The sequence below is a fragment of the Pelobates fuscus genome, chromosome 6, assembly GCF_036172605.1.
Source record: "Pelobates fuscus isolate aPelFus1 chromosome 6, aPelFus1.pri, whole genome shotgun sequence".
NCBI classification, from domain to species: Eukaryota; Metazoa; Chordata; class Amphibia; order Anura; family Pelobatidae; genus Pelobates; species Pelobates fuscus.
In genome coordinates this window covers 175,504,677-175,527,807 of record NC_086322.1, presented here as the reverse complement: position 1 = coordinate 175,527,807, position 23,131 = coordinate 175,504,677, and the positions used below count along the sequence as shown (strand labels likewise).

At 41.9% G+C, this 23,131-nt stretch overlaps 2 protein-coding genes across 4 annotated transcripts in view; one reads left to right on the top strand and one right to left on the bottom strand.

Moving 5' to 3' along the window:
* MAB21L2 (mab-21 like 2) overlaps nucleotides 1-21,955 on the bottom strand; it is a 106,109-nt gene extending 84,154 nt beyond the window's left edge. The window contains exon 1 of one of the 2 annotated variants that reach the window (XR_010091258.1): nucleotides 18,893-21,955. Coding sequence is in view for 1 of the 2 variants with exons in the window: in XM_063458512.1 (XP_063314582.1) it covers nucleotides 19,928-21,007 (1,080 nt within the window). In the remaining variant the exon portion in view is untranslated. Of the gene's footprint in view, nucleotides 1-18,611 lie in introns of those variants that run through there. The other variant, XM_063458512.1, reaches the window with a different exon arrangement.
* Nucleotides 1-23,131, top strand: part of LRBA (LPS responsive beige-like anchor protein) — a 619,335-nt gene that overhangs the window by 349,904 nt on the left and 246,300 nt on the right. For both annotated transcript variants that reach the window (XM_063458500.1, XM_063458501.1), the window contains exons 38-39: nucleotides 13,018-13,164; nucleotides 16,511-16,647. In XM_063458500.1, the coding sequence (XP_063314570.1) occupies nucleotides 13,018-13,164; nucleotides 16,511-16,647 (284 nt within the window). The remainder of the gene's footprint in view (nucleotides 1-13,017; nucleotides 13,165-16,510; nucleotides 16,648-23,131) is intronic.

Below are 23,131 nucleotides of genomic sequence, written 5' to 3'. Positions count from 1 at the left end.
GGTTGAGTAACTGTGCTCTGCGTGGTAATATCCAATCCAGCACTGTAATGGTCTGGAATAATGTACGCCGATTACTTTGACCTCGTGTGCACAATGATTAATCACTCACATTTAAAGAATGACACTGAGAGATGATATTTAATTACAAAAAGGCAAAGTAATAGATTTGGGTCAGAAATAGAAAGACAAGACTAGGATTAATGACACTTGCTTGTCTACGTCATTTGCTGTGTCCAGGCTAGATTTTTGGGGTCCCATTTAGAAGAATTGTACAGTTCCCCATCTTTATTAACAATGACACGTAATAATTTCCCATTCAATCATTAATCCAATTGTAAAGACTGCATATGTAATGCTGCGTTTTAGGTTTGTTTCTCTTCTGTTTGTTCTGTTCTTTAATCCCTATCCTGCTATAGATGTTTACTTTTTATGCTTTTTTTTCCCCCTTGTCTACTCCACTTATTTACCCTTACCTTTAAGAGGTGTCCCCATTTTCTTTTTCCTCTTTATGCTTTCCTCTATTTTGCACCCCTTTCTCTGTAGTCTGTTTTACAAATAAGCCCTTTATTGACTAATTTTTCATGTCTATTGTTACATTTCATACTCTAACATTGTCTCTCTCACTTTTATGTACCTTCCTATACTTTTTCCTCATTTAATCTTTAGAGGAGGATTTAGCATTTTAGAGCTACCTTTGTTAGAATACATCAGTGAGTTTTCATATCCTTTAGGCCTAACCCTATCTTCTCATAACCCTAAACAACCCTTTAAACCTACACCTGCTTTCTAACCCTAAATCTTGTGCTAAACATTACCTTTTTCCAGCAAACATAACTCCCTTATTGCCAAACAAGCCCCCAAAAAACCCACAATAAGATCATTAAGTTTCACTCTAATGCTAATCACAGAGAAGCAGGAAGTGTATAGCTAATGTTACACTTCCTGATACTCTGTGACTGGTTAATCTTAGCCACCTTGTTCTGAGCTCAGTATTCAAACGATGAATGATAACATTTTAGCGCTGGCTATGAAAAGTAAGAGCGTTCTTATACCCTTAGTTGGCAAGCATAGTGCTTATTATACAGGCGAAACCAGATGAGAATTTTGCATTGTATTTGTTTTTTATGTAATATTTTTTTAATTTTTTTTTTTTTTGTGAACATGCATATATTACAAAACATTTAAAATAAAATCCAAGTAGTCCTATATCAATTTTTCCCTGCAATAAATCATTTCTGTAGCATGTCAGAATGAAATATTCCTGTGAGGAAAGGGAGTAGGGGGATCTAATAAAGTAGGTACAGGCTTAGTGAATTTTTCTTTACCTAGGTTTCTGTGGAATAACATTTAGAACCCACGAAACAAAGAAGTGGTTTATTTTTGAATGACTGTTACGTGTCATATTCACATCCAAGTCATTTAAAGTCTATTTTGGCCACAGCAATTAAAAAAATATCCACAATTCCCTGCATGTTATGCAAAGGCACAGGCAGGCATCATATTTCAGACTTATTCCTGCATGTTTACAGGCCACTTTTGCCTATAGTGCAAAAGTGATAATAGGAACCACACTCAATCCCAGAAACCACCGGGTGCTCTGGAGCAGGACCAGCAATCCCACGATGATAAGGCAACACAAGAAATTCTCCAGGCACTCAAGGTGTTAAAGCCGCAGCCAGTTTTAATAGAACAAAACTTTTTTTTTTTTTGTCTCATCAGTATGGTGTTGATTCAGATCTTATACTTGATTTTGTTCTGGCAGTATTTAGCTATGTAGTGTGCAAAAAAAAAAATTCAAATATCATTTTTTTTTTGTGTTTGTGTATATATACACACACTCAAATCTAATGTGCACTTTTTTGGAAAAGAAAGTTTTGAAAATTATAATGCGCATTAGATTTGATGGCACATTACATGCAGGGCAAAAATACAATTTTCCACACAGGCAAAAAAAAAATTCCTGAAAGAGGGCTTAAGAAAGAATAGACTAACATGCAACACTGAAATTGAAATACCATCAATGTTACCATGGTATATGGCAATAAACATTTCCATTGTAGCACAATGTGGTAGCATCTTCTTGTATAAATGTGCATTATATTCACCAGCAAAAACATTTTTAGCTTTGAGGTTTCAAAAATTGAGGTGTGCATTAGATTAGATGACACTTCAGATTCGAGTAAATACGGTATATTATTTGTGCATTGCCAATAAGTAATAGACCAGAAAAACTGAAAGGGTTTGAAAACTTTACTTTAGGGCTTAGCTACTTAACTTTGCACACATATATTCCTATCAGTGTTATACAGTTAAAAAAAAATAACAGTTTATGTTAAAATTATCCATTATTACATCATTATACCACTTGACAGACAAAAAGAAAAGTCTTGGCACACATTATACTGCTCGGCATGTTGGCTAAATCAAGTGATTTGTCAGCTTATTTTGTTGTATGTATTCTATCAATGCCTGTTTTGACCATAGACTTGTAAGACTCATACAAGTATCAGCAGGAAGCCATTTTGTACAAATCTGGGGCCTTTGAATAAATTGGCAGATTTCACTGTGAGAAAGTGACACTTTTCATCTCAGAGGAAATGTCGACATCTTCTCAAAATGCTGATTAAACCTATAAAGTCTAGACTTGGTTCTTAAAACAGCAGATATTTTATGACCAGTTCTAAACGCAATCATTACTTTAATTTGTGCTCAGCGTAGCTGTGCTCTAATTACTCAGGCAAAGAAAAGAAACTCCTGTAGCAGAATGCTATTAAGCCACTGAGATTTGTGAAAGGCCCCAGCCCATGTGGTGTATATTAGAGCACTGTTGGTAATTTCACTGCTGCTAACTTAAAATCCTCTAGAGGGGGTTAATTACAGGAAAACCATTGCAAATATCAATAAGCTGCATACTTTCCATGACATGTTTTTTCTCATCTCAGGTTGAACAATTGCAGAATGTTTGCCCATATGCTACCTTAACAAACAAGATAGGTGTTTTATTTCTCACCACGTTAAAGGCTGCTGTAAAGCTGTGGGGTATTTTTAATATGTATTTTTTATTTATTTATTTTATGTGAAGGCACAGGTTTTTGCTGAAAGGGTGGACTTTCCCTTTAGCCTTCTATTTAAATGTTTGCTTTGTTTCCCTCTCAGTGGTATAAATACTCTCATAAGTGTTGTATTATCAGTACCAGTTAACAGATTTCATAATTCAGGAGTCAAATGATGACACAGAAACAAATGCTCAATGTGAAAGATGGTATCATGTGACAACCAATTACTGGTTAATAAGGGTCACTTTGAAAACAAGTTAATAGAGTAATTGCAGCTAGAAACCCCATGATGTGTAAAAACTTGAAATCACCATTAGCATTTTGCATTCACTCCATGTTTATCATGGTAAGTTAAAAAAAAAAAAAAAAAAAAAAAAAAAAATCCCAACATATGATTCCAAATAATGAGTGCACTCACGGATCTTGTGCAAACAAGGTTTTTTTAATTTAGTACATAACCAGTGTCATCACCGTTACACTGGTTATAGACCAAGTGTGGAAATAATCGTTTTCACAATCGTGAGTGCAGTCATTTTTTGGTGTCCACAGAGTGAAAGATTTACTATTTTACTTACAAACTTAGTATTTTGTTGTTTTAGTGGAGGAGAGAGGACTTTTTAAATGGTTTTGTGTGTTTTGGTCCTCACTATAAGTCCTTGTCAAGCATAAGTCCTTATATACAGAGCACTTTTGATTCCAGTTGCATTGAAATAATTGACGGTTGATCACATTTTATCCCTTTTTGCAATTTTGAAAGAACACTACAAGGACCATAACCTTTACAGCACACTGTAGTGAGATATCGGACTTCTCCCGCAGGCAAAGCCGGATGTGGTTCGGGCATCCAGAGGTGACAGGTAATTTGTCAAACTGTTCTACAACGTTTTGACTAATTACACTGATAAGGCGCCAGGGCACTGCTGGCACCATGTCCACCACAGTGGGCTCTAGTGGTTCTGGTTCTTTATTTTATGATTTTGCCTGTTCCTTCCGCAAACATAGTCATGACATTGAGTTCCAATTAGTTCCCACTGGAGACCTTTGAAATCTCCACCAATATATTGCATAAACACCTTGCAGTCTGACTGTCCCATTGTACAGCGCTGCAGAATTTGTTGGCGCTATGTAAAAATATTAATATTTATAACATTTTTTTTTTTAAGGGTATTTTTTCAGGATTTAATATAATGCTCAATGAAATGCTGCAGTAGCTAAATAAGCCGGAAAATCCAAGATGACATGGGTTTTCTAGAGCGGAGTTTGTAAGTGACATAAGAACATGGGTTCTATAAAAATGGTTAATAATCCTTAATCTGTAAATCTCCACCAGTATACATTAACTCCTCTTTGTGTTCTGTTTGTATAAAACTTTAATAAGCGATTTTGACAATTTCCAGTAGTTCAGTAAATCACTGGATGGAATGCTGATGTTTGGGCATGTAAAGAACACAGCAGCTGTGTTTACTACCAGTGTGATTGGTCTCTACATGACTTTGTGTCATGTGTTTCCCATAGGATTTTGTGGCATTTTTATAAGACAATAATACAAGTCAGAATGAATTTCAAAACCTTGGATATTGGATGGCTATTATTTTCTTCTTGCAATTGTAGTGGTTAATAAATTATTCATTAAAATATCAGCACGATCTTACAAGATAGGATTGTGAAGTTGGCCTTCTGTCTGTATCCTCAGGGAAGCTGTGCCTCCGCTATGCTTGCAAATGCTTTTGGGAGATAAATTATTAGAGCTCTGTTTTTACAGTGCTTAAATAAGAGAAACAGGGCCCTTTTTCCCCCTTTATTATTCATAGTCTGTACTCTACATTTCTAAGATCAACTCTACTCTTAATATAAAGGTTAAGAAATGATGTGTGTTTATATTGTGGCTCTGTTTAATCCATGACCAATTGTTACAAAACTTGCTATTGAATTGGCTTGATACGTTCACCTTTATTCAATATAAAATATATTCATATATGCTTATAATACATGATTGATTGAGGGAGGAGAAATCTTTCTTGTATGTTGAAAACATATTTTTCCAGTTTATGGATCCTAGGGGGAAAAAAATAAAATGTTATAATTGGTAATCAATTAGTTACATTTTCTAATTTTAGATATAAGCTCAGTTATGTGTGTGTGGAATTTCAGCCCCCTTCCTTGTGCCTCTCAAACTCATTGATGGTGATTTCATGAAATACGTAGAAGAGAGGCTAATAGAAATTCTATTCAGCTATGCTATGCTTCCAGTTCGGCTACTTTGGTCTTAAATTTGAAATTAATGTTAAATTCCTGACCATTCTCACTTTAGTGTGGATTTGGTGCAGTTAGTCATTAAAACAATTTATTCTCTATACGCCATTATCTGGAAAGCAATATGAATATAAAACAAATTCAACAGCTTTGTTGATGAATATCAGAAATATTGCATGCTTGAATGTGAGGTCCACTTGCAAAATACATTAGCTGAATGAACTGGCCAGTCAAAATTAACTCCTATTTATTTTCTGCATTCACCATTCTCTTCTGACTTGCCACAATTTCATCTATTGCACACACAATTCAGTACTTTTAAATGTTGTATTTTGCAATTGTGCATAGCTCAAGAAAATCTTTACTTCCTCCTTGGAAGTCGGTCCTACTTGGATGTTGGTCCACTTTGCTTCTTTCTTCCCAACGCACTAATCATCATCGGTCAGCTTCCCCTTGGTTTCACTGTTGACTCTACTCACATCAAATTTAAGGTGGCAGGATATGTTTTTCTCATAATGTTGGGCAGCTGCTTGTCCTTACCTTGGTAAACCATGATATTCTGCCATATTTGATCATTTCCTCCTTCAACTATTCTGCAGCTTCTCTAAATGTGAGTATGTGGTACATACTGTTCTAAAGATTACATTCATGTGCATTATGCACATAATTAAATTGAGTGTATGTGTAATGTGTGTGACTACATGTTGTGAAATGTGCATTAAAACACATGTACTCACAGCAGGGCCAGACTGGGAATGAAAAGCAGCCCTGGATAAAAATTCTATACCAGCGCCATAATGCATTGCGCCAGCATAGTGTGCAGATATGAAAGCGGGGAAAAAAAATAACCTGAAAACTATCACTCAAACGTGAAAGAAAGCACTCATAGGGCTTCAAAATAAATAAATGTAATTTATTTATTTATTATTTATTAAAAATTCTTAAGAAACGCAGTCTTATTACCCATAGGGTCTCGATGCGCATACCAGCAATCAAAAACAAGCAAAACAATATCCAGCACACAACAGCATTATAATCACATGCATTTGAACCAGGTTAAAAATTTCATGTCATCCCGTATGCCTGAGCAAATAAAACTGTTTTTAAGCTCCGGCGGAACTTCAATAGATCATTCTCAAGTCTTAATGTCAGAGGCAGGGAGTTCCAAAATTGCGCTCCCTGAACATCACTCGTCCTCCTTCCGCACTTTTTCTTTTTAAAATTTGGAATCTTCAATAAGGCTAAATCAGCCGATCTCAAGGATCGACTGGGAGCATAGCGTGTGAATTTATCCTTCAGATAGTCTGGTCCCATACCGTGGATTGCCTTATATACCAAACAACCATTTTTAAACAGAACCCGTTCACGAACGGGCAGCCAGTGCAGGGCTTTTAAAGATGGAGTGATATGGTCATTGCGGGCCACACCCGTAAGTAGCCTTGCAGCTGCGTTCTGTATCAACTGTAGCTTGTGTATGATGTTCTGAGGCAGTCCAAGGTACAGGACATTGCAGTAGTCCAATCGGCTACCGATGATGGCGTTGACCACCGAGATTTGATCGGAGGGGGCAATAAATCTAAAAATAGACCTCAGAAGCTTCAGGTGGTAGTGGCAAGAGCTTACCACCTGATTGATCTGGGGCTTCAGTGTCAACCTAGAGTCGAAAATGACTCCCAGATCTCTGACCTTGGTGGCAGGACTCGGAGATGGAGAAAACGAGTCCGGCCATGAGGGAAAGATACTATTCACCTCCTGGTTACTGAAGATGATGCATTCAGTTTTGGAGCCATTGAAGAAGACATGCATTTGCATATAATCAATGTTTCAGTCCAACTACCTTGACAATTTAAGGAAAGTTTCGTAATTGGACTGAAATTGTGAATGTATGTTATTGCACAGCAGTGACAAAAAAAAGATGTTATCTTATTTTGAAGTAACAAGAGTGATCTTCACTTTGGCGGACAACTGGATGATCTCCGTCAACGCCAATTCAATTCCCATAGGAAAGCATTGGGAGGCTATTGCACATGTGTGGCAAAAAGCTTTGCTTCACCACACCAATCGGCATCTCCTCATAGAGATGCATTGCATCAATGCATCTCTATGGGGAGCATTCAGCAGAGTGGAAGCAGCTCTAGTGGCTGTCTGAGTGACTGTCACTAGAAATGCTCCCAGACAGCAATGTAAACACTGCCTTTTCTCTGAAAAGGTAGCATTTACAGTGCTCGGCCTACAGGGACAGGCTATAGACACCAGAACCACTACATTAAACTGTAGTAGTTCTGGTGACACTAGTGTCCCTTTAATACAAAGTCTTTCTCTCACCGGTCAACTCTAAATTACAGAAAGAGCAGGAGACACAAGTGAAGGATGCACTTTGTGTCTTTCCCCCCCCCCCCCCAAGACCCTTTCATGTGTCTTTTAGCCCCAGCCCCTTTGTCTCTTTCTCCCCTTCCCCAGCCCTTCTCTTAGTCTCTTTCCCAGGACGCAGCACCTCTGTGTGTCTTTCTCCACAGCTCCTATGTGTGTCTCATTCTCCACTTCCCCAGTCCCTCTGTGTGTCTTTTATTAATCTTTCTCAGCTCCTCTGTCTTTCTCCCCAGACCCCTCTGTATCTTTTTTTCTCCACAACTGTCTTTTTACTCCCCTCCATGTCTCATTACACCTCAGCCCCTCCATGTATCTTATTAGCCCCCCAGCTCCTCCATGCATCTCATTAGCCTCCTATTTGTCCCATTCACTCCCTCCCAGCCTTGTATGTGCCTCAGCCCTCCTGTGTCTCAGTAGCCCCCACATGTGCCCCATTAGCCCCCCAGCCCTCCATGTGTTCTATTAGCCCTCCCTCCCAGTCCTACATGTGTCCCTATACCGCCTTCCAGTCCTCCATGCATCCCATTAGTCCCCTCCCAGCCCTGTGTGTCTTATTAGCCCTCCCATGTGTCTCAGCAGCATCCCCACATGTCCCATTAGCACCCAGCCCTCCATGTATCCTATTAGCCCCCCTTCCCAGCCCTCCATGTGTCCCACTAGCCGCCCCTCCCAGCCCCCCATGTGTCCCACTAGCCCCCTCCCCACTTCATGGGTCCCTATAGCCCCCTCCCCACCCCCATGGGTCCCTATAGCCCCCTCCCCAACCCCATGGGTCCCTATAGCCCCCTCCCCACCCCCATGGGTCCCTTTAGCCCCCTCCCCACCCCCATGGGTCCCTTTAGCCCCCTCCCCACCCCCATGGGTCCCTTTAGCCCCCTCCCCACCCCCATGGGTCCCTTTAGCCCCCTCCCCACCCCCATGGGTCCCTTTAGCCCCCTCCCCACCCCCATGGGTCCCTTTAGCCCCCTCCCCACCCCCATGGGTCCCTTTAGCCCCCTCCCCACCCCCATGGGTCCCTTTAGCACCCTCCCCTCCCCCATGGGTCCCTTTAGCCCCCTCCCCCATGGGTCCCTTTAGCCCCCTCCCCATGGGTCCCTTTAGCCCCCTCCCCCATGGGTCCCTTTAGCCCCCTCCCCCATGGGTCCCTTTAGCCCCCTCCCCCATGGGTCCCTTTAGCCCCCTCCCCCATGTGTCCCGATAGCCCCCTCCCCCATGTGTCCCGATAGCCCCCTCCCCCATGTGTCCCGATAGCCCCCTCCCCATGTGTCCCGATAGCCCCCTCCCCATGTGTCCCGTTAGCCCCCTCCCCATGTGTCCCGTTAGCCCCCTCCCCATGTGTCCCGTTAGCCCCCTCCCCATGTGTCCCGATAGCCCCTCCCCATGTGTCCCGATAGCCCCTCCCCATGTGTCCCGATAGCCCCTCCCCATGTGTCCCGATAGCCCCTCCCCATGTGTCCCGATAGCCCCTCCCCATGTGTCCCGATAGCCCCTCCCCATGTGTCCCGATAGCCCCTCCCCCATGTGTCCCGATAGCCCCTCCCCCATGTGTCCCGATAGCCCCTCCCCCATGTGTCCCGATAGCCCCTCCCCCATGTGTCCCGATAGCCCCTCCCCCATGTGTCCCGATAGCCCCTCCCCCATGTGTCCCGATAGCCCCCTCCCCATGTGTCCCGATAGCCCCCTCCCCATGTGTCCCGATAGCCCCCTCCCCATGTGTCCCGATAGCCCCCTCCCCATGTGTCCCGATAGCCCCCTCCCCATGTGTCCCGATAGCCCCCTCCCCATGTGTCCCGATAGCCCCCTCCCCATGTGTCCCGATAGCCCCCTCCCCATGTGTCCCGATAGCCCCCTCCCCATGTGTCCCGATAGCCCCCTCCCCATGTGTCCCGATAGCCCCCTCCCCCATGTGTCCCGATAGCCCCCTCCCCCATGTGTCCCGATAGCCCCCTCCCCCATGTGTCCCGATAGCCCCCTCCCCCATGTGTCCCGATAGCCCCTCCCCCATGTGTCCCGATAGCCCCCTCCCCCATGTGTCCCGATAGCCCCCTCCCCCTGTGTCCCGATAGCCCCCTCCCCATGTGTCCCGATAGCCCCTCCCCATGTGTCCCGATAGCCCCTCCCCATGTGTCCCGATAGCCCCTCCCCATGTGTCCCGATAGCCCCTCCCCCATGTGTCCCGATAGCCCCTCCCCCATGTGTCCCGATAGCCCCTCCCCCATGTGTCCCGATAGCCCCTCCCCCATGTGTCCCGATAGCCCCCTCCCCCATGTGTCCCGATAGCCCCCTCCCCCATGTGTCCCGATAGCCCCCTCCCCCATGTGTCCCGATAGCCCCCTCCCCCATGTGTCCCGATAGCCCCCTCCCCCATGTGTCCCGATAGCCCCCTCCCCCATGTGTCCCGATAGCCCCCTCCCCCATGTGTCCCGATAGCCCCCTCCCCCATGTGTCCCGATAGCCCCCTCCCCCATGTGTCCCGATAGCCCCCTCCCCCATGTGTCCCGATAGCCCCCTCCCCATGTGTCCCGATAGCCCCCTCCCCATGTGTCCCGATAGCCCCCTCCTCCATGTGTCCCGATAGCCCCCTCCTCCATGTGTCCCGATAGCCCCCTCCTCCATGTGTCCCGATAGCCCCCTCCCCCATGTGTTCCGATAGCCCCCTCCCCCATGTGTTCCATTATAGCCCTCACCCCAAGCCATCTTGTGTCTGATTACAGACCCCTCCCCCCCAAGTGTCCCATTATAGCCTCACCCAATCCCGATGTGTCCCATTATAGCCTCACCCAATCCCGATGTGTCCCATTATAGCAGCTCTCCCTGTACCTTGTTGTAGAGTGGCCGAGCAGGCAGACCACGGTAGAGGAGCTTCTGTTCCCCTACCCGGTCTGGCAGGAAGCAGTCATATGCTCTCTGTAAGAACTTCCTGTCAGACCGGGTAGGGGAACAGAAGCTCCTCTATGCGGTCTGCATGCTCGGCCACGCTACACTCTGTGACCGGCAGGAGGGGAGTGTATCCCCCCTGCCGGTTACTGTGTGATTTTCGCCGTGTGACCCGCGGGCCGGTGCGCACTAGGTGGCCACGCACCAGCCCAATAGTGTGCCGGCCCACCTGAAAATTTTCCGGTATCCCGGTGGGCCAGTCTCTGACTCACACCCATCCATTATGCACAGTGCATATGTATGTATGTGAGTACCTGTGCAATCACATATATAAATATGTGCCCATAATATGCACGCTCGCACCTGTTATACTTTCTTTCAATTTGCATATGTATGTGTATTTTCTCTTGTGTATATAAACATGCACATCTTGTATACAAACGCCATTACATACATGTATACCCTTGCAATATATATATATATATATATATATATATGTATATATATATATGTGTGTGTGTGTGTGTGTGTGTGTGTGTGTGTGTGTGTGTGTGTTCCTTGCCCTTTATTCTTAGAGGTGCAATAATTAAGACATATATTGATTATTCCATTAGGAACATACATGGCTCTTTTTGATCGTAGAGTTTCTCTTCTGTGAACGCCAACATTTTGATGTGTGGGAGTTACCCAACAAATTATGTAGAGCTCTTTTTTTTTTTTATTACCTTTGAAATCATTCTGTATATAGGTACCGTAATTTGCAGGCCTTATGTATAGAATCATGGGCATCATTGTAGTGAAAGTAAATCTTTTCCTGCATATAATGTAAAATATTAAAAAATTAACATATATTCATGTATATCACTTTTACAACGTGTATACCACTTTGATCATTCTTTTTCCCATTCTCCGTTACACTGTGCATCTTTATTACATGGTGGTAGAAATAGTTATTCCTTCTACTGCTCATGGTCATGTAATCTATTTTATTGTGGGGTGTGGGGGGGGGGGGATATACACTGTAAATGTAATGCTAGTTTCTTGATGAACATTAGTAAAATATTGTGGTTAAAATATCTTGATTTCTTTCAAATGCTATTGATTTGTTATTGGTAGTTATGGCATATTATTCTTCACTTTGCACTAAATGTGCAAGTGGTTTTGGAAAGCACAATACTTAGACTTCAATGTAATATTGTTGAATGAGCTTTCCAAATAATTTACTCTTTTGGGATGCACTTTTCAAAATGTTTCAATATTATGAAAACTATTTTAATATTATTTACTTTTAAATATATTTAAGTTATGATTTTATATATATATATATATATTTTTTTTTTTTTATATATGTTGGAAAAATATATAATTAAAAAAAATGTATCAAAAAATATTAAACTGTTTGGAAAGCTTATCCAACATTATTAAATCAAGGTCTTCAGTTACTATTTCTGCAAACTGAAATGATGACTTTGGTTTTTAAGGATTTTTAACAAAGAAAACAACCAAGGATAGCCTTAGTTTAAAGCGATACATCTGATCTGGGTATGATTTGGGTGAAATTGCGCACAACTACGGCATTATTTTTGGTGCTGCATTGAACATCTGAATTGTATATATTATTTATTTTATGCTACAGCAGTTAAGCATTCTTTAATCCTTCCCAAACTCCCCCCAAAATATAAAGCTGTCTAGGCTTTCATAAGAAAGAAAGGTGACATGGTTGTGATTTTATTTATTTTTTATTTTTTTTCCTTTCTGTGTCTTTTTATTCCTATAGATTTGATTTTGTTAATTACAGATAACCCAGAAACAGTTTGACTAAGCATTGTAGTGTAATACTGTGAACTATTAAACAACTCGCATGCTGTGAATCCACACCCCACCCCCACTCTCCTGTTACATGTTATACTGAATATGGCAAAACAATCAGAACTAAAACAATTTCACACCAATTTGGTGTGGAGTGTTTTTTTTAAGATTTATTTATTTATTTTTCTTCATTTCTTTTATTTTGACTTAGAAGCTTGCTTTGAGGCTTTATTGACCTCTTAAGGTCTAATTTGCACCATATTTTTCTTAAACTAAATGATAAACTGATAGCCATCAATGAAGTTAGTGTGTCAGCTAAAGTATTGATAAATATACGGAAAAAAAAAACAATTGGAATACTATATTTTTATTTCATAAAATCTGATTGAAATATACATATCTGTATATAGCGATGTTGATGTTTTACAATAGCATCCTTTGTAAGTTCATTATGTAATTTGCCACATGAAACCTGTATTTGAATATGTTTTCACATAATTCAGAAATGCATTTTTGCTATTAATGGGAATGTTAGTTACTGTATAGCATGTACATGCCGGGGCTTGCCTTGAGCGTACTGTCTCTCACCAAGACGTATAGCAATTTTCATTGGGGGTTCTTATTTTAAATGTCTTCTTTGTTTTCTCCGTAGATTCAGATGAAGATTCTCTTCTTAAAGGAAAACAGTCCATCAAAACACAGGCTGTAACAGGACAGGGTTCTGAAAATGAAAGCCTGTTGGAAGGAGATGATGACACACTGTCATCCCTTGAGGAAAAGGACATGGATAACCTTACAGGTAAACTTGCCCATCTACCTCCAATTAATTGGTCACAGTGCTGCCAGTCCTATATGCAGAATTTCTACTTCTGCCCCAATTGTATCTGGTGAACCCTTCCAACACCTACCTCATCATTTCTGTTGAGTTTGTCACCCTATGGTCTACTGACCTTGATTAAGTCAAGTTCATATGGCCTGTCCTTTCCCTTGTGCTTACTTGTGTCTACACATACCCTCCTGCATGACTGTGTCTTCACTTTCTCTCCAGCAGCACATCAACCAATATTTTACCTCCAGCCCACTGCTCCTTGAGTATTTGCCAGAGTCAGTCCAATTAGGTTTGCTGAACATGTTTTGTCTGCTGGGCTTTTACAAAAAATTACCCTCACTTATCCCTACTTGATGTGCTCCTACAGTACTCTTCCCCCAGAACCTTCGGTACTCCAGGCGGTATTCAGGGCTAGGCAACCTTCGGTACTACAGATGGACTACATATCCAATAATGCTCAAGTGTCAAAATGGATGTAGTCCACAACATCTGGAGTGTCAAAAGTCGCCTTTCCCAGGCCTAGATTTTGACTTCTTGCACAAGCACTCCATCATAAACAACAATTGTGGTCTGCACAATTCTGCCCACCCACCATATTTTTGCTTGGCTCCTACACAGCCTGTCCTGTTACTCATCCTCCTGATCATATCTTGCCATTTTCACCTACTTCATTTATGATATGCTTTACCAACATTCACAGGGACAGACAATTGACATCCAACATAAATATGTTGTAGTATATGAATTTCTGTTTGAGATATTACTGAGAGTATGCAGATTATCCATCCATCTGAAGTCTCACATCTTACTAGTCAGTGCATCCCTCACAGTAGTATCAGATCCCCAATCCCTACCTTTAGCTCATGTCCACCAACATTGCAGGCTCAATTTCTCCTCCATTGATTTTTTTTTTAATTATATATATATATATATATATATATATATATATATATATATATATATATATATATATATATATATATATATATATATATAATGTTTCAGCTTGTAGAAAAGTGACACATGCATTTTACAAAGAGTAAATGACAAGAATAGCATGTCTGCCTGTCTATATATTCTTGGTGAACTAGGAATGTTGAAATGCCCTGTCATATTTCAACCAATTTTGGGGCCATCTTTTTGGAGATACATAAAGTAATTCTGCCCACATGTCCAACATACAGTATGTGACCTATCATAAATATGCATGCTCTATTAACACCTCAGCATTCTTTATCAAACCACATTAGTAATGTTTATATAGCTTTACTTGATTATGTATATATTAAAATCCAAGTGTCTGTTCAGTGGAGACTTTAAATACTAAACACTGATACAGAATTTAGCTATAGCACAGTCTGAGAATGGAATGCGGTGTGTGATGGTGTAAGTGCCTTTCAATAAAGGGAGGCGATTTGGAAATTGAATCCAACGTGTCTTTCATAGAGGAGGAGTACTCATCCACTCTGAGAAGCATACAATAATACTGTAATAGAGGTGACACGAGTTTAATTACATAATCCTGACAATGGCAATAGGATTAAGAGGTAATCCTCAATAATAAAGTGCTGTCGGTTGGAAATGAAGTGCAAATTGTCTCCCCCCAACCACCCCCCTCTTGTGGGCCATACTGCCCCTGCCTATAGCAGCTGCCCTCGCTTTCTGTAATTGAATGTCTGGGAGTGATTGGGAAAATGTTATTTCGCCTGTGAATTCCATGTTAATGCACAGGGCAGGGAACACAAAGTTGCTTATTTCATTCATTTGTGGGGCTGAGCACTGGGAAATCAAAGCAGGGCTCCAGCTATCTGCTGCCCATCTGCAGACACAATGTATCTGTACACTGGGAATAGAGGGGAAAGCCTGCTCTAATCTCAGCATAGCATCTTCCTCTTTGTCCACATGGCACACATGAAGATTGATGGCAGATTAAAGACACTCACACGTCTAACAATCGATGGAAATGACAATTCATCTGAAATTTTTTGGCAGTAATTCACCAAAATCATTACCTGGCCCCGTGCTCCTCATTTCTAAGCACTGTATTAATCCAGAATTTCGGTGTCACTCATATATTGCACAGACCTCCCCCCACCCTTTCATAAAGATATTGTTTCTATACCCAAATGATTTCACTGCAAGATATTGACCGCAGTGGATCAAAACATAGCATAGGCTTTAACCCCTCCCCCCCCCCCCCCCCCCATATAGAGGGTGTACTTTTGTATATATGTGTTTTTATATATATATATATATATATATACTCACACAGACACACACACTGCATGGATTATATGGAGTTTTCACTGAGTACACGTGTATGTATATATGTAATGTGTGTGTATATGCGCAGTATCTAGATATGTTATGTGTAGTGTGTATGAATAGCTATGTATACATGGAAGCACAATACGATGCGTTTTATACACGTTTCTATGTGCATGAGCTCATCCACTGTCGGGATACTGTCTGTCATGAATATGTGCCGTATCTTTATAGTCTAGTCCTCTAGAATTGGGTTCTGCATGCTTTACCCCCCCCCCCCCCCCCCCCCCCACATTAAATTTCGAACATGACATTCTGATCACTATGTAAATTCCGAATTTCGCACTTTGCATTTGCATGCTGGCTGCCCTGCTTTCTGTAGTCCTCCTGTCCTTAATGTTTGTCCCAGAAATGAAGATACTGCATGTGTGATTTTTTTTGATGACTGCAGTGAGGGGGAAAGCCAGGTCCCCACCCCCATTCACATGATTATTACTGAAATACGCTTTAATGCCTTAGCACAAGCACTCCGAATTCTACCAAATTGAGATCAGAATCGCAACATGTAGGCAAAAAGATCACATTTGTCAAATTGTTCGGATTCCCATATAGACAGGGCCTGTCTGATTTAGACTAAATGTTGCCATTGGGATTTCGGTTTGGAGCATTTCACATTTATTCAATAACACTGATATTCATTTAGCAGCAGAATTAAACAATGCACCCAAAACATATAGCTGCAACACCTGTATCACATCTAATCTCTCCAATGGCCCTGTTTTTACCTGGTCCCATGCACTCTGGGGTACCTTATTAACACACATAATGGGGTGCTCTGCGCCCCAGTTTATTGCTGCTTTCTATTTGTAGAAATGATTTAACCCCTTATCCAATCATGGCCCCTGGGTGATTTGCAATGTGTTGTTGTTGTCACTGCCACAGAACTGTGTAGCCTATGTCTGGGAGTGCTATGGTTAAACACCGGGGCCTGGCTGTATTGTATTAATAGTTGGGTCTGATCAGTGGGTCTCACACGGTTGTTTCTTGACAGGTCCCGTTAGCCTCTGTACTCCTGCTCAGTTAGTGGCTCCCTCAATAGTGCTGAATGGGACCCTTTCTGTCACCTCCACTGAACTCTTCTTTGAGGTGGACGAGGACGATCCTAGCTTTAAGAAAATCGATCCAAAGGTAAGCCAGACACTGACCCCCTATCTAGACACCCGTGTACTGGAGATAAATGAGTCTGGAAAATGTCACCCAGAGCATTACTGTGGAGTATCTCAAAATAACAATGGATTGCCATGCCAGCAGGGAGTAGGTTGTAGGGACAGCACGTGTATCTGGAGCAAAGGTTTGGCCTATACAGATATGGGGGAAAAAAGCTTACATTAACACTTTGATTACCAGCCTGACAATCAATCTGCAAAACCTTGTTACCTCCCTCATATTAAAAGTGACCTTCTAAGAATTAACCATAATCTCCTCTTTTGCACCTTAATGTATATATGGTTTGGTTTGTTTTTGGTTACTATTGTGTGTTGTTTTACTTGTTAATTGTACAGTGTAATACTGCATTTTATAGTTTGACTAGTAAAAGGTTTGCTCAGTAATATATCGCATCTAATATAAAATAATAAGCAGACCATGTCTGTGCAGTAGTCTTGTTTTCCTCCTCATTTTATTGAATTACTAACCCTTTTCTGATGTAAAAGATCTATGAGGGAGGGTTGCACTGAAACAGCAGGGTTTATTTATCTCCCATTGACTGAAACAACGTTTTTAGGCCCACGAATGAGTTTATTATTAAAATGATTTCGCGCTGCTAATCGGTCCTTTACTTCAGCATTTCACTCGAAAAAGATACATGTATCAAGATGCCAGTTTATACTACTATACTTGACACTTTTTAACCCTAGTCATGTATCAGATTAGAATCAAGTTCTCAGCACAAACCTTGAGTTACATCTGATTTCATTGTGCAGCAATTCATACACACTTCCTAATTATTTGGAAGGTCTAGTCAATGTGTATTCTATAATTATATAAAATCCGTATAAGATTATCTTGTCATGACTTAGCTAAATGGCTAAAATGCCTATGTCCGTTTGCTTGCACAATAAATCAATTAATGCCTGTTGTTGGGCTTATACATGGTCCCAGCCCTAAGCGTGTTATCTTGTATACTGACCAGTCTGCCGTGTGTGTTAGTATAACATTCTGACAGGCCTTCTGTCCGAGCTGTGATGTAGATAAGATCTGTGCAATAAGATCACACTTTCTCTTAGCACTTTCTGCTTGTTTTTACAACGAAACAGTAGTCAGACACTAGGAGCCTGTTTGTGTAACTTAACAAGACAAGTTCGACCATAAGAGGAAAAAGGAAACTTTTTATTTTGTAACTTTTTTTTTTTTAATTATACTCTTAAAATAAATTGTATTGTATATATAATACCCAAACAAAGACCTCGATCTATAATTGATTAGTACAAGGAAGCGCTTCACATGTAGTATTTAATTATTATGTTGGAATACTGTAATTAACTGTTGTTGTTTTTTTTATTATTATTATTATTCTTTGTGCGTTTTTTTTTATTTTATTTACCACCGATTTATTTAAAGCATAAATTATTCTATATCTGTAATTTTTTTATAAAGTATATTTTAGATTTTGATTAAAGGGGGAAACATGTTCTAAAGGGCGGATTTAGTATTTCACAATGTAGGCCTGGTAAAGTCGTTAGTTTTCCTGTGAATAGTTGTGCTCATAATCAGCCAATACATATTTGGATGAGAGAATGTAAATGCTTTGTTCTTGCTAAAAAAAAAAAAAAAAAAAAAAAAAAAAAAAATGCTTTTTATTTTCTAAGTAATGTTTTAATTATTTACAAGGGGAATTCCAAATTCTGATCGCATTTCTTGCTTTCCCCATACTAATTAATACATATATTAAAAACAACAAATCAAAAGGCAAATTACATGGTTTTAGAACTTACATTGTGAATATTTTATTTTGTCATTTCTGTAAAATATTGCTAATAAATCTCCTTTCTCATACTCCTATTAAATCCTTAATTACAATTAGCTGTATTTTAAATCGATCTTCAAATGTGTTTAGTATATATTATGCAGATTAATGCAAGAAAATACATTAGTTCTGTCACTTTTGTGATTAAAAACCCAGAAGAAAGCCATACCAATTTAAAGTAATAGTTTTTATTAAAGTTCCTTTATTTATTTCATGTTTCAGTGAGTCAGCTGCTGTTAGCAGGCTAACATTGGCACTATAATACATTTAACATCGGTAATAGTTTAAAAGCGAATTTTGTACATATAGTTTAAATAATTTTTTGTTCACTTGGTGACAAACATTCAGGCAAAAATAAAAAATAAAGAAAATTGTTACATTTTTTTATTTTTAGAAAAAAAAATGTACCTTGAATTTTCCTTTTAAAAGTCCGATTGCTTCTCTTGTGAGTTGATTCACATTGTTTGGAAAGAGAGTTTTTCCTCCCTCTCTCTTTCTGTGCAACAAAATGTCCCTTTTCATCCCAAAGCTTTAGAAAAGTCCCCCCTTTGAAGGATGCTGAGACTTGGTCCACTCTTCATGCTTATCACACATTACTGATGGGTGCTGCCAAACACATAAGTGAACTAGGGCGATTGTTTGGTTTGTCAACTAGCTCAAGGGTGCCAATCTTTTCAACACTGTTTAGGTTTTTAAGTAGCAGTGCTTTTGCCACTTTGCTGTCTCTGTATCTGTAATAAAAACGAGGGGTTTTGGTAAAAGTTGTGATCAACAGTTGTGACGATCCTGTAAGGTCACGTTTTTTAAGTAACCTCTCGATTTGTAAACAAAACTGTAATGGCTCAAACATGGTCAGAAGAAATGACCATCAGTAATATTTTAATATTTGACTGTTTATTACATATATCCCCCTTACATAAAGGTCTTCCAAATTAATTATTCTTGTTACAAACAGGAACTTAACCTGTCACTGTGCAATTCTATCATACTGATTCATTAGCCAATGACCCCAGCCAATTTAAGGTGTGTCGGTTAACTGCAAAAGGATCGGTTATATACTATAAATATTTAAAGTATTTTCAAGAGGAATGCTATTAGAGTTGATCACAAGTTTGTCCTTTTCCCTTGAGGTGTGCCCATCACAGTGTCATACTGCTTGGTGTGACAGCAAAGGGGTGGAATTGGGAAATGTCTTGTGCATGGGGAGACCCCAAGATTCTTCAACTTTGGAATTTTAGACTTCCTTCAATTGTTCTGTAAACTCCCCTTTGCAATGTTTCTGTTTAATGTCTCGTTGTTTATTTTGTGGCCTGCAAAGGGACAGAGCCGTCATGGTGCAATGTATCTCATGGTCTGTATGGGGGGGTCCAGTGCTCCCAAGTTGGACAGGTGTACCCCCTCCCAAAGCTATGTCCTTGTGTCCCCAGGTAAGTGCCCCTCTTCTCATAGCTTGTCCAGGCTCTTGGGGTTGGTGAGGATCTCCCGGGCCAGCCTCCATGTCTGTTTGGCTGCGCTCTCCAGGGCGGAGTGGGGCTTACCCTGGAAGAGGTCCAGGTTGGGCAGGAAGTAGTGGGGGCACCGCCGGCACTGCAGGCAGGAGATGAGCTGCAGCAGGATGCCGTTGAGCCGGTCCCCCAGACACGCCTCGTCCCAGTCGGTCTCCCGTGGGTGCTTCTCGCACTCGTACAGCAGCAGGGTCTTCATGTGATAGTTGTTGAGGGGCTGGCCGGGCAGCTCCAGGTGCCGGTCCCGCAGGGTCTTGAGCACGGACAGGCACTTGTTCCTGCAGCCGCCCAGCAGCAGTCGGTTCTCGGCCTCGGCGAACTGCAGCACCCAGGCGTCGCTCTCCGCGGAGCTCTGCTTGCCGGTCAGCGAGTAGCACTCCTTGGACAGCAGGTTGAAGCCTTCGGCCTTCACCTCGGCCACCCTGTTGGGCCCCGGCCAGGGGATGTGGGGCAGGGGCCACTGCGCCGCGCTCCTAGGCCAGATGCCGGTACACTTGAAGGCCGGGGTGATCTGCACCACGTAGCGCTCCCTTATCCGCAGCCGTACTTCGCTGGTGTCTGCGATCATCTTTACCACGTCCCGGTAGCTGCATTTGTCCACGGCCTGGGCCACTAGGGTCTGGAAGCGGGAGCGGATCTTGCGGGCGGACAGGTAGCCAGAGGCCGTGATGAACTCCACCCAAAGGGACATGCTCCTTTTGCGGCCATCGCTAAGTTTGAGAACCGCGCACCCCGGTAGGGAGCCGTCATCCACGAAGTTAAAGACCCCCATTTGATTGAGGTAGAGGACCACCTCGAATTCGGTGGGGGAGACCACCTCCAGCCCCTCGTAGCGGGCGTCGATCTCCGTGAGAGAGCTGATGAAGCGGGGCTCCTGCACCTCCACTTCCTTGAGGACATCTGAGACCACCTTGCACACCTCCCGGATAGTCTTAGCGATGGCCGCCTTCCTGGCCTGGCAGCGCTCCGTGTAGTACTTGTTGAGCTGGTAGACCAGCTTGGCCTGGGCGGCGATCATGTTGGGGCACAGGTCCGGGCTGTACACCGCCGGCTCGCAGTACGTTGAGGGATCCAATGCTTTTGCCCCTTCTTGCCAAAGGGAAGGGGGGTCACTGGGATAGCCGGAGCAGGGAGGGAAACGTTGGCAGAAAACACTACGTTTAGCCTCACCCTAGGCAGCTTCTTAAACCTTGTGGAACGCTGAGAGCTGATGGAACGCTGGAGAATATCACGTCAAGTTAGTGTCAAGTGCTTGCAACAAAGTGTTCGTGGGGCAAAGGGATGCGCCAACCAGCAGCGATCACAGCATCCAAAGTGAACAAACTCATCGCCGCATCCCCAGCCTGACTTGTCTCCTTTACAGGGTCCTTTCCCCTTTGCCTTTTTTTTTTTTTTTTTTTTTGGTGGGAGGCGTAGCCCGTTGTGTTGTGTGCACAGCCAATCCTTAGGTGCAGGCGTTGGAAAGTTGTCCCTGGTGGCTTGAACTTGAGGTTCTGTTGAGGTTTCAATGGGTAGGCAGGCTGGCACAGGCCGTGGCAGGGCTTGGCACTGGTGATGGCTGTGTCTGTGTTGTGTGAGTCAGGGAGGCTGGAGCTGTATCTCAGGGCTTCTTGAGCGAGTTGTTTAGTTTTATGAATGGTCCCCAGGCCCTGGCAGGGGGCGGGGCCTCATTCTTACAATAGAACTCTGAGCTGTCAGGAGTCCGTCCAATCAGAGGCCGCGGCGGTCAGACTGATAGCAGCCCTGCACAAGCACAGCTCCAGCTGCACCAACACCAGCATGGAGACAGCCATCCACCCCAGCCATCCTCCTCATCCTCACCTGCCAGCCGGACACAGCTTCGCCATGCACGGAAACCTGCCTCTCGCTGGAAGGCTTCTCCTCAGTCCAAGACACTCAGTGGAAACAATGTGTTAGGTGTTATGCTTGGGTGTCCAAGGGGAAGGGAGGATGCTTGTAATCACTGCTGTGGGCAACACTAGTGATAGTGACACGGGGGAGAGTGGCAGACAGTGTTTAACTTTGATAGAGTGCCTCCTGTGTTGGAGAGGGACTTGCATCATGCCGAGAGGGGCCTCTCAGTGGAATGCAAGGGGTTAACGCGTGGCCTCCTCTTATTAAACATCTGTTTTCGTTTCCCACCGTGGTGATCGCTTAAAGCAAGCATTGTAGCAAACAAATACAACGCGAGCCTTGTAGTTTGTGTATTTTTAGCCTTTCATCAGTAAATAATTCTTCTACTTGTGTAAGTGATATGATGGATTCGAAAGGAACGTGTGTACTTATGTTGTTTTATTAACATATTAAATGTACAACTACACAATGCTGGTTTCGCGTTGTGTTTTTGACAATGTTATTAGGAACTGGCTTGTATCGTGTGAGCGTGTGTGTATCAGAGTTGTGGGTGTTTGTATGTACGTGTGTGTGTATATATATCATATGCGTTATAATTTTGTTTTTAGTGTATAATTATAAATGTATGTAATCCAATTGCTTGTAGATTGGAGTGATGCAAATGCAAAGTAAAGTAGTACATCTGCGAAAAATTTACATTGCACGAAGTTAACTGACACAACAGTGTCTATCGTGTAGAAATTATTTATGTATACCTCAATATTGGTGTGGGTGACGTGTCTTTACTGTATCTTAAATTATTTTTAAAAGTGAAATATGTAATATTGTAACATGGCAAAACAGCTTAACTTAAACTGTTTATACTCTAATTTAAGATTAATCTTTCAGTCTCAGTACTTGTATTTAAATATCTAGTCGAATAAAAGTGACAATTCTGTGATGTTCCAAAGTTTCTTTTTTTTAATGATTACTACTTGCTAATTAACGTCTTCTATATAACCATGTAATGGTATTGTTTTTAATTAACACTTATTTACTAAACCTTCATGCCCAGACTGTTAAACTATGCCAGTGCATATTTCTGGTGCTATGGGATTATATATATATTCATTAAAAAAAAAAAAAAAAAGCACCCACACTCTCCAAGAAATGTAGATGGTGTTTTTCTTTGTTAGATGTTCGAGGATTCCAAATCTTCCCTTTTTACTTTTATTCTTTAACAATATGTTTATTTTTAAATCCATTTTTTTTAAAAAAAAATTTTTGAAGGACAATAATAATCCTTCTT